Source organism: Narcine bancroftii, chromosome 7 (genome assembly GCF_036971445.1).
Source record: "Narcine bancroftii isolate sNarBan1 chromosome 7, sNarBan1.hap1, whole genome shotgun sequence".
In the NCBI taxonomy this organism is placed as follows: domain Eukaryota; kingdom Metazoa; phylum Chordata; class Chondrichthyes; order Torpediniformes; family Narcinidae; genus Narcine; species Narcine bancroftii.
The window spans coordinates 64,275,764-64,288,120 of NC_091475.1; the positions used below are offsets into that span (position 1 = coordinate 64,275,764).

Sequence of the window (12,357 nt, forward strand, 5' to 3'; positions counted from 1 at the left end):
GTCCCACCCTTCCCTTTGTTTCTGATCATTATCGTTCCCTTTTTAGATCTCTAGTTGCCTTGGGTTGATGCAAATACTTAATGGCATTAGTTCAAAGAGATTTAAGGGAGCTTTCTTTTGCATCTAATCTAAGTATTGTCGCTGTGCCACTCGTTGGAACTTGCTGTTCAGTGGCTGGCATGTTTTCCACATAAATAATTTTTGCTGTGTGCCAGTTGATGAAATTAAACCATTATTTCTCAAATGCAGCTCTTTAAAATAATGATAGACAGTGAATAAAGGACTTGCCTTTAGTCAAACCTGACCTCAAATCAGCTAAAGATGATACTGATGAGCAAAAGATTACAGATACTGGAAAAGAGCTCTATTTCCAATCATTGAGTTTTCTTTGGAACTTAGAGCGGAAATGCTGCCATGGTTTGATCTCGCATGATTTTTAAAATGAATTACAAACATGAAACTCCATTGTTTCGTACCTTGTGGTGTAATTATCATGATAAGAGTAGCTTGAGATCCTGACCTTCAATTCTTGTGAAGGACTATCGCAAAGTCCATAAACATTTTTTTAAATTAAGAAAAAAAGACTTGCGATATCTACATTTTTGTATGCAAAGTTGGCCATTGGCAGACTTTGATTTCAGACCAGGGACCAGCTTATACAAGATCAAAAAGCTACAGTAAAGTTTATGGTTACTACAAGAACCATTCACATTTATACTTACTTTAGGAGTGAAGGTAGGAGTACCTCACAAAAGCAAAACCAAACAGTTGGATCATATCCAGAAAACATAGGAAATTGTTTTGAAGCGCCCATGTTTAATGGGCAAATCTAACTTGGTAACCACATTTTCAGATTCTGGGTGCAGAATTAAACTTTTATGATCAGATGAAGAACCTAACGTGCCTGTCAGGATTGGGAGCCAGGATGAGCTGACCAATTGGATTTAAAATTGGCTTGGTAGAAGGCATCAAAGGGTTGTTACTCAGATTGGAGGCTGAGGACCAGTGGAGTGCTACAAGGTTCAGTTTTGGGCCCAATGTCATCTATATTAACAATATTGACAATGTTAGTCAGGCTGTGGATGCCACCTAAATTGGCGGTATAGTGGACAGTGAGTAAGGCTGTCTCAGATTGAGGTCAACTGGAGAAATGGGCGAAGGATTGACAGATGGAATTGAACTTGTGAGTTTTGCAATTTAGCAAGTCAAATCAGGGCAGGACGAAAGTATCAGAGAATAAAGAGACCAAGGGGGCAAGTACTTAGCTTCTTGAAGATGGGGGCATGGATAGACAGAATGGTGGAAACAGTGTTTGGCACACGCCTTCAGTCAAAGTGTTGAGTACGGGAACTGGGACATCATGTTACAACTGTCCAAGACATTGGTGAGGCCACATTTGGAATGTTCTGTGCAGTTCTGGTCTCCCAGCTGTAGGAATGATTTTTGAGGTCGTTACAAGGACTGGAGGGCTTGAGTTACAAGGAGAAGCTGGGTAGGCTGGGAATTTTCTCCCTGGAGGATGGGAGGTTGAATGGTGATATTATGAAGGTTTAAAAAACTATGAACAGCATAGAAGAGACATATTGTTGGTGTTTCCCCCAGGGCAACGGTGTCCCAGGGAGCACATGTTTAAAGTGAGAGGGAATGATTTATAAGAGACCTGATGGATAGCATTTTCATACATTGGTTGTGAGAGTATGGAAGAGGCTGCCATAGGAAGCTGTGGAGATGCACTTAATTGTGACATTTAAACAACATTTAGATTGGTACTTAAATTTTAAAATTAGACATATAGCATGGTAACAGGTCATTTCGGCCCACGGGTCCATGTCGCCCAATTACACCCAATATACCTACAACCCCTGGTATGTCTTGAATGATAGGAGGAAACTGGAGCCCCCGGGGAAAACCCTTGCTGACACGGGGAGACATACCAACTCCTTACAGACAGCGCGGGGTTTGAACCCCAGTCCCGATCACTGTCACTGTAACAGTGTTGCGCTAACCATGGCACTCTTGGGTAGGCAAAGTTTTGAATTCTGTGGGCCCAGCACGAGGAAATAGAGTGGACAATCTGGTCAACATGAAGTTGGACTGAAGGGCCATTTTCGTGCCTCTGACTCTACGTTGCTGCATCCATATCACAAAATCCTTCTTCCTGTCCCATCTCTCCACTGGGTAGATGAATGGTCCTCCTGAACAGCTTACCTTCCTTCCTTCTAAGGAAAGAGTGAAACACTAAAGCCTGCAGTTTCCCAATTCCTTGAAGAAGGACTGAGGCCCAAAAATATATCTTTGTCTCCTATGGATGCTGAAAGACTGGCTGAGTTCCTCAGCATTTCGATGTGTTTTTCCTTCTAACAAAACCAAACTTTTAACAATTCAAATTGCCAAAATAAATGCGCCTCCACTTTCTGTAGGGATTGCTTTCTCCGGGCTCTCCACTCATCACTTCCCACCAGTTACCCACTTGGGACTGACGCCTGTGACAGCAAGAAGCGCAACACTTGCACCTCCTCCCTCAACACCATTTGGGAGTCCCAAACAGTCCTTCCAAGTAAAGCAACACTTCACTTGTTGGGGTTCATTTACTGCATGTGCTGCTCCTGATGAGGCCTTCTCTATATCAGGGAGACTGGACGCAGACTGGAAGATCATTTCATTGAGCACCTTTTGCTTCTGCAACAGTAAGTATTATCCCAGTAGTGAACCAGTTCAATTCCACACTGACGTCCCTGTCCATGGCCTCGTGTACTTTCGGGTTCAATCCACATGTAAATTGGAGCAATGTTACCCTATATTTCGTCTTAGCATTCTCTAATTAGATGGCATCAATATTGACCTGTTTCTGGTAATTCTTTCGCTTTCTCACCCATCTGTCTCCTTTTCTTCCCTCTTTCCCTGATCCATCATCCATACCCTTCCTCTGGCTTCCCACCATCTTTCTCAGCTCTCTTGTCATCCTTCCCCCTCCCCACTTGTATCTACCTATCACCTGCTCGCCTGTGCTCCCCCCTATCCCACCCCCCCAACCTGATTTTTGGCACACCTGATGAAGGGTTCAATCCGAAACACCTACTGCTTTATTGCTTTTATTGGATGCTGTGTGACCTGCTAATGTTCCTCCAGCACATTGTGTATTATTATTTTTAAAAAGTAACTAATCTTTATGAAATTCTGCAAGCTTCTACAATGTAAATGTATGTCATTAATTTTTAAATTTAGACATACAACATGGTAATAGGCCATTTCAGCCCTCAAGCCCATGCCACCTAATTACACCCAATTGACCTACAATCCCTGGTATGTCTTGAAGGTGGGAGGAAACAGGAACACCCTTCTTGCCATCAGCGCCGGATTCAAATCAAACACTGGCGCTGTAACAGCGTTGTGTTCGCTGCTACATTCATCATGCCACGCTGACTGATCTTAACAACAGTCAGTGCACTGCTTTGTGCAAATCATCAGGTTCCTTGTTTACTATTTAATTCTCTCCAAGTGACTTCAAATCTGTGCCCCTTGAAAGAGAACTAGCTCTTTCCTATTGATTTCACCTCGGCCACTTGTTATTTACACATTCCAATTAAGTCATTCTTACACTGCGTTATTCCTCAGAAAGGGATTGCAGTCTGGCTGGTGGCTTTTGTCAGGGCTTGGTCCTGAAATGTTTAATTGTTTCTAGACACAAGTCTGCTTATGGACAAGTGATTAGTTATCGCATGTAGGCAAGCTGCTGGGAAACGACAGGCCTGCCCAATTGCTGAATACTTCACCAGGCCATTTGTGCTCTCTCTGGGGAACGATGCTGCTAAATATTTCTGTGGGAAGGGGTTCCCAGTTAGCTGCCAGGAGAAAGGATTTCTAATCTGTACGATAAGGGGTGCCTTCAGTTTCCAATGTAACATGCCCTTTAGATCTAATTATTTTGCTTACCAAAACACCAGCAAAAGTTTGGTATTTGGTTTAGTGAGCCACGCTGCATAATTAGTGGGCCCCAGCTCTTGTCAGTAAAAACATCAAAATGCTGGAAGAACTCGGCTGGTCTATTCAGCATCTAGAGGAGACAAAGGGATATTGCCAATGTTTGGGGCCTCAGCTCCTTAAGGAAAAACCAGAAAAGGCAGAAACAGGATATATCAGAAAGTCAGAATTTAAACAAGGTGGGGGGGGGGGAGGAATCCAGACCAACAAAAGGTGTTAATTGGATCTGATAAGGGACAAGGTACAATTTATAATGTATGTGTGAAAGGAGACAGGGAATGGAGAGATGATAGGGGTGGGGGGGGGGGGTGCGGGGGAACTAGGAGGTGGAGTTTTAACGAAAGCCAGAGAGGTCGATATTAATGTCATCCGGTTGGAGGGTGCCAAGTCAGAAGATGAGGTGTTGTTTCTCCAATTTACGGGTGGTCTCAGTCTGGCAGTACATGAGACAGTAGATTCACATGGAATGTTGCTTCACTTGGAAGGACTGTTTGGGGTCCCGAATGATGCTGAGGGAGGAGGTGTGGGTGCAAGTGGAGCATCTCCTGTGGTCACAGATAGGTCCCAAGGGGATGATTGGTGGGGAGAGAGGAGTGGACAAGGGAGTCATGGAGGGAGCGGTTCCTGCTGAAGGTGGAGAGGGGAGGATATGTTTGGTGGTGGAATCACATAGTAGGTGGAGGAGGAGGATGTGTTGGATGTGGAGGCTGGTGGGGTGGTAGGTGAGGACAAGAGGAATCCTGTCCTTATTGCCTGTGGGGGCAGAGGGGGCCAGGGCAGATGTGCGGTAAATGGAGGATATCAGGGTGAGTGGTGAGTTTATGGTGGTAGGTGGAAAGCCATGTTGTTTGAAGGAGGACATCTCTGATCTGGCATGGAAGATCTCGACCTGGGAGCAGATCTGATTGAAATGGAGGAATTGAGAGAATGGAATGGAATCCTTTCATGAAACAGGGTGGGAAGAGGTGTAGTTGAGGCAGCTGTGGGAGTTGGTGGGTTTGTAGAAGATGTCTGTCAAGAATTTGTCTCTTGAGATGGAGACAGAGAGATCGAGGAAAGGGCGAGTGTTGCTAGAGATGGACCAAGTGAATTTGAGGTCGGGGTGGAAGCTGGCAGCAAAGTGGATGAAGTCAACGAGCTCATCATGGGTACCTGAGGCAGCACCAAAGTGGTCATCAATGTAGCAGAGGAAGAGGTGGAGGGGGTCTTGCCTGTGTCAGCTTGTAGCCTGGATTGCTCCACGTAGCCAACAAAAAGGCAGGCATAGCTGGGGCCTATCTGGAGAAAGTGCAATTAGTCAAAGGAGAAATTATTGAGGGTGAAGACAGAACTTCAGTGTTTTTACTACAATCACAACGACAGCAGCTTCAAGGCTTTGGTTGTGGGCAACACATTTCATTCATTTGAAATGAGGCAAACAAATTTTAGGGTAAGGTTCAGGAACAGCTGCTCCCCCTCCACCATCAGACTCCTCAACAACAAACTCAATCACAGTCTCAATTAAGGACTTGGACTTTTGCACTTAGTTTTTTTCCTCCTCTCTGTGTTGCCCAGTCAGTTGTTTACATTTCTTTATTTGTTTACATGTGTGTACATTGTGTACAGTATTTTTTGCCCGCATGAAAAAGAAAAATAATCTATTGTATGTGATGTCATGTATGTACTCTGGCAATAAATCTGAAATCTGATTTGATTTTGATAGGTTTAGAGCTTTTTTTGGACAGTGAAGGGTTGAGGTACCAGAAATTAACATCAAGCGGAGATGGGAAGAATCAAATTTTTTTTTTTTTTTTTGTAATTTTTGCTTAGAGAATACAGCCCTTAAGCTCGCACCACCTAGAGACCCATGCGACCAATTCACCTACCAGACCGCTTGCATCTTTGGAATGTGGGAAGAAAGATCCCTTGCATCTTTGGAATGTGGAGGAACCCAGAGCACAAGGGAAACCACACAGACGTGGGTGTGAATGTACAAACTCCTTAAGCACAGTGCCCGATTCGAACACGGGTCATTGGCTCTATAATAGTGTTGAGCAAACCATTGCCGGAAACAATTTGTACTTTTTAAATCAATAATTTGAAGAATAATGAGTCTTAATGATTACTATTGCAGGGAAATAATAAGACAATATTGACATTCAAAAGTCATTTGGACAAATAGGATCATAAGATTTTTACCGAGTCTCATAGAAAAATAGGAGCATTTTTATCAAAAGTGAAATAAATTACATCCAATGATCTATTCCCTCAAACAGGGAATAGTTTGTGTTGATTTTGTCTAATCCTGTTGATATCTCAAAATATCCTGTTATCACATCTTTTTTAATAATCTTGAACATTTTCCCTGCTAGTGATTGGTGGTGGTGTCCTTTCTTCTGAAACAGTGCGGTTCTCTTTGCTGCCCTCTTATCTGCACAAACTGTAGGTTTTAGAAAATGGCATCTGGAATATCTTGGCCCTTGATGTTGTGCCGACTCATATATTCCTTAAAAAAAACCCTCTATTTTTCTTCCATCCATGTACTTGTCTCAGTGTCTCTTATATGCCCCCAATGTTTCAGCCTCCACCTCCATCACTGGTAAGGCACTCCAGGCACCCATAACTCTGTGCTGGCTGTCCACCTTATCATGCCTCTCATAATCTCTATGAAATCTCCTCTCATCCTTGCTCTGCTGACCTTGCCTTATACGACTTATTTTCTAATCCAGGTAAGATCCTCTATTCCCTTTTCCATAGCTTTCAATGGATCCCTATCTTTCTTAAGAATAACTAATAATTGCTTTGGTAAAATAATCCAGAAAAGAACAAACCTCTGTTACCTGTTTCAATACTTCCATCAATAAAGGAATTAATGTCCTGAAATTCTTCATAAAATTTAGAAGTGAAATCGTCATCTCCTGGAGACTTCCCACAAGGCATAGATCGAAGTGCATCTTTAACAGTAAAGGAAGCATCCTTATCACTCAAAAAAGGTAAATCCAAATCGGATAAAAAATTATCAATTTAGGCTTCATCTTCCAATAATTCAGAAGTATACAATTTTTCATAAAATTTATGAAACACATAATTGATTTCCTGAAGTTTAAATGTAATAATTGAATCATATCTAATAGCATTTATTGTTCTAGAAGCTTGTACTGTTTTTAACTGCCAAGCTAATACTTTATGAGCTCTCACCCAATTCATAATATCGCTGTAATAATTTCTCAAATTGTTTGTAATGAATTATATCGTAACTTCATATTAATTAAAGCGTACTTTCTTAGCTTCCACAGAATTTTGTTGTAAATCCTTTTGCAAAATCTCTATCTCCTCCAGTCTACTAACTTCAGCTATATGTTGTTTCTTAATTTTAACAGTATAACTAATAATTTGTCCCCTTAAATAAGCTTTTAAAGCATACCATAAAACAAATTTACTATCAACTGAACCCTTATTTATTTTCAAAAAAAGCTGTATTTGATCCCTTATATATTTACAAAATTCAGCATTTTTCAACAACAAAGAATTAAATCTCCAACGATAAAGATTCTCAATTTTCTCCGAACCAGTACACATTAAAGAATGATCAGACAAAATCCTACTCTTATATTCAGCCTTCAGAACCCGGCCTTGTAATTGTGCTGATACTAAAAAAAACATCTATTCTAGAATAAGAATAATTTCAAAATGAATAAAACAAAAAATCTTTCTCTTTAGGATTTAACTTTCTCCATATAACTACTAAATTCGTATCTTTCATTAACACCATCAATTGTTTAGCCATTTTAGTCCTAATTACTGATTTTGGAGATTTATCTAATAATGGATCCAAACAACAATTAAAATCACCTCCTACCATAATTTTATCATATGCCTGACTTAAATTAAGAAAAGCAACCAACATAAATTTCTCATCATCTATATTAGGAGCATAAATATTCATTAAAGTCCAAGACTCAGAAAATTTTTTACAATTAACTATCAAAAGTCTACCAACTGACTCAAAAACTGATTCCAATTTAAAAGATAACTTTTTATTAATCAAAATAGCCTGACCTCTTGCTTTTGAATTAAAAGAAGGCGCTACAACTTGTCCAACCCAATCTCTTTTTAATTTCTGATATTCCTTTCCAGTCAAATGTGTCTCTTGCAAAAAGGCCATCAACCATTAATTTTTTAATATACACCAACACCCTTTTTCTCTTAATCAGATTATTAAGCCCGTTAACATTAAAAGTAGCAAAATTTAAATTAGCCATCATTAAAAAGTATAACTATAGTCACTGCACCACACATGGCGAAGCACCTCCCCATGGCAACAACACAAGCAGGGCCAAAAGATCTCAAAAAAGAAAGAAAGAAAAGAAACCCAAACAAAAAAACATATTGTAAGCAGTATTACCCCCCCCCCCTTCAATTCTACGGGAGTGACCAATGCCACAATGTGGCGAATAACTTCAAAAGGATCAGTAGCCGAACCACCTCCACCAAACAGAACAACAGAAAAAACATAATATAAAAAAATTAGTTCAAGTATGAAATGCTTCCTCCAGATCGCTATTAACTTAATCATCATCAATATCAATCAACTGTTGAGATTCCATCTCTCACTTTCCATTCTTCCTCTTCGGAACTAGAACAAGTTGTTGAGGGAACCTTTCTTGACTTTGCACCTGCTTATTATCGGGTAAAGAATGAGCAAATGTAAGAGCTTCAGCGTCATCACTAAAAAACCGAGATTGATAATCTGCATAAAAAACTTGAAGTACAGCGGAATACCGAAAAGCAAACTTGGATCCTTTCTTCCACAAGGCAGCTTTAGCCGAATTAAATTCTTTAAGACGTTCAATAACTGCTTGACTCAAATCAGCGTTGAAAAAAAAACTATTATTTTTAACTACTAAAGGCCCTGATTACTTCTCACATTCTGAACAGCATGCCGCCCAATTTATACCCAACTAACCTACAACTCCCGGTATGTTTCAAACAGTGGAAGGAAACCGGAGCCCCTGGGGAAAACCCATGCCGATGCAGGGAGACCTACACTCTCCTTACAGCGTGGGATAGAAACTCCGGTCCTGATTGCTGGCGCTGTAAAAATATTGCACTAACCGTTATGCCAACCGTGCTGCTCTTGAATGATAGTTTAAAACTTGCCCTTCCAAACTTCTCACAATTTGTGAGAAACATTTGCTAATTCTACCCACTAACGTCACAGACATGTGGAGTGGTTTGTTTACTTTCAACCCAGTGTCTCAGTATTTTGTACTTGCATGTGAATTTGATGCCTATTCATATCATTTCTGGATCCTAATTAATGATCTTAAAATTCCTGTTGCATTCTTCGGTTCATTTTCATTCTATTAATGCATGAAATTTCTTGGAATGCATTGTAGGGGTGGTATTGGAGACTGGTACAATAGGGACATTTAAAAGACTCTTAGATAAGCACGTGGATGTAAGAAAGATTGAGATTATTGGGTGTGAGGTAGGGAAGCGTTAAATTGTTGATACAGGTCAGCTCAGCATCATGGGCTGAAGGGCCTGTTTTGTGTTTTAATGCATGTGTAAACTATTTCATTGAATATATATTTTGATATCCCATTTTATTCAAAATGCATCTATATAAAAAGAGACATGATGCAAGCAGAAAATGATATTATTTCATTAATTCCAGTTCAGATAATCAAGTCATGTGTTCAAATTAATCTCTGAAATAGAAATTGGAATTCTCTTTCCAAATAACAATTTTAAACCTTGTAAGACTTTTAAATAGATTCACCAATAATTGTGGGTCACTTTTTAGAATAGATTTTTTTTTAGTATCAGCACAATTACAAGGCCAGGTTCTGAAGGCTTGAATATAAGAGTAGTATTTTGTCTAATCGTTCTTTGCTATTAATAATGTGTACTGGTTCGGAGAAAATTGAGAATCGTTATCCCTGAGGCAGAGAGAAGGGCTCTTCTGTGAGCCGTAAATCTCTGCCCCCAAGTTTCGGTGACACAGCAGTGCAGTGGATCTACATCCCACTCAGAGCTTGCGGCCTTTCTGGCGAAAAGCTGCGATTTTCTTTGAGATCTTTGAGTTGTGACTTTCTCATGATCCCAGGATCACTTTTGCATTGACCTCAAGTTTGAAGTGCAATAATCTTTTCACCTGTCTTTGAGTGTCCATCTAAGGTTATGTCTTGAATCTTTGATTTTTGTATTTTTTTTGTGTGATGAAATGTGTAAAATTGCCTTCAGGTTTGGATGGAATACAGTCCTTGGGTTTAAGTTCTGATTCTAATCCCGTACTGCATGCTTTCATTATCTCATACTTTTGTCTTTTATTACCATATAACAATTTACAGTACAGGATCAGGCCATATCGGCCCTTCTAGTCCGCCCCGTTTTACGTGAAACTCCACTAGTTCCACCTACCCACCCACTTCCACCTACCCTCCAGAAGGTAGGATGTTGGCACAAAGCTGTAAATCTACCCCATACTGTATATACCTCAATGTGCACAATTAGGAGCCTACAAAAATAATGATTTCTTTGTAGATTACTTTTTAAACTTATATTTCAAATTCTGATTTTAATTGATATTAATGTAACATGTACACCATAAAATAAATGTATGAGAGGATGACTAACATTTGAACTAGCTTCTGAATAACCTATTGAAAACCAGTTCAGATGCAGCAATGTTGCCAAGGAAACTGTGTTGCATGATCAGTAACTATATGAAATTATGTTCTTGTGTTGAAATGGTGCTCCTGTTCCAGAAATGTATTGGAGGAAGATTAATTCTCACATGCTGCCTAATTTTGTGTTTTAGAACCAAAATGAAGACTGGGGAAGTTTGTCAGCTGACGATATCTTATGATTGAAAGAAATCTTAGGCTATTTGCCTGTTATGACTCCCCATCCAGATCATTGGTAACTATTTTCCCATTTGAGTGGCATGGGTATAATTTGGAAGCCTAATGAATGATGCACGTTTGCAAAATTGCCGTGGCATTAATTGCTAAATTGCCTGATGAAGGGAAAAGTTAAAAATAAAATACTGCGCCAAATTCGATGGTGATGGGTTGATCGTAACTGAAATATGCATGAGTGCAATGATATGGTGTCTTGCTGCTGCTTCTGTTTAACTTGCAGCGTTTTCTTCAAAACAGCTCTATCATCTGTTTAACATTGTCATCAAGTAACATTTGCGCATCAAATTCAAAGTAACTGAAATGGCTACATGTGGATCTATCAAAGTCGCAAAAGATCTTGTTGGAGGAAATGGAGAGGCAGGACTTCTGATAATTAAATATAATTTTGAACCCTTAGCTGTTTTGAGCGTTGAACATGGCAGATCTCGTTGAAGTGGAGAATTAGGGCTTGATTTCCTGGTCTGCGGTGGCAGTAAAAATTACTGTTGCTGATTTGTTTGTTTCCTTGATTTAAAAGGAATATCTCCTGAGTGATTGTGGGAAGTGCTGCACTTGCACCCACACCACCATTCAAGGCCCCAAACAGTGCTTCAAGGTGAAGCAACATGTCACTTGTGAAGCTACGGGGGTTATTTACTACGTTCTGTGTTTCTGTTGTGCCCTCTCTAATTGGTGAAGCTGCACCTTCGCTCTGTCCGCAGCAATGGTGGAGATCTCCCAGTGGCTAATCATTTCAGTTCTGCATCCTGCTCCCCACCAACATGTCTGTGCGTGGTCTTGGGTACTACCAAACTGAGGCTCCCCGTAAATTAAAGGAGCACCATCTGGACACTCCAACCAGAGGGCATTAACATCGACATCTCCAGTTTCCATTAGGTCACTCCCGTCTCCCTCTCTTCCCTATCTCCTCCAGCTCTTCACCTCTACCCTCTACATTCATAGAGCCATCCCCTCCCCCTATCTATCGTGCCTTCCCATCCATATCCGCCTTGGACCTCTTGGCTGTGGGCCTGTGCTCCACCCCTGACCGTTCCCCCACCATTTTATTCAGGTGCCTACCTGCTTTTTGTTCATATCTTGATGTAGGGCTCAGCTTGACATGTTGATTATATTTATTACATAAAGAACACTGCATGACTTGCTCAGTTTTTTCAGCCTTTCTGCGTAATCTGAGTGACTGTTCCCTTGTGATTAAAGTGTCGAATATTGCAGCAAAGTACAGGCCCTTCCCATGAATTTGTGCCTACCTATGCAAACTTACTCCGCAACAACCTAATTTTTCCCCACCTCACACCCATAACCATCAATGGCATATCTAACAGTCTTTTAAATGTCCTTATTGTACCAGCCTCCATCACCACCCTGGCAATGCATTCCAAGCACCCACTACTCTGATTAAAAAAAAACACTTCTTCATGACATCTCCCTGAACTCAGCTTAAACCGATATCCTCTGTTATTTGCTATGG

The 12,357-nt window shown here is 40.5% G+C and overlaps 1 protein-coding gene across 14 annotated transcripts in view; it reads left to right on the forward strand.

Moving 5' to 3' along the window:
- LOC138738976 (AP-1 complex subunit sigma-2) overlaps positions 1 to 12,357 on the forward strand; it is a 52,666-nt gene that overhangs the window by 33,344 nt on the left and 6,965 nt on the right. For 2 of the 14 annotated variants that reach the window (XR_011341917.1, XR_011341918.1), the window contains exon 5: positions 10,787 to 10,887. The exons of 2 other annotated variants lie outside the window; for them this stretch is intronic. Coding sequence is in view for 8 of the 12 variants with exons in the window: in XM_069890258.1 (XP_069746359.1) it covers positions 2,421 to 2,480 (60 nt within the window). In the remaining 4 variants the exon portion in view is untranslated. Of the gene's footprint in view, positions 1 to 2,420; positions 2,591 to 2,630; positions 2,688 to 5,790; positions 6,841 to 6,860; positions 6,954 to 10,786; positions 10,888 to 12,357 lie in introns of those variants that run through there. 10 more of the 14 variants (XM_069890258.1, XM_069890259.1, XM_069890261.1 and 7 more) reach the window with 8 other exon arrangements.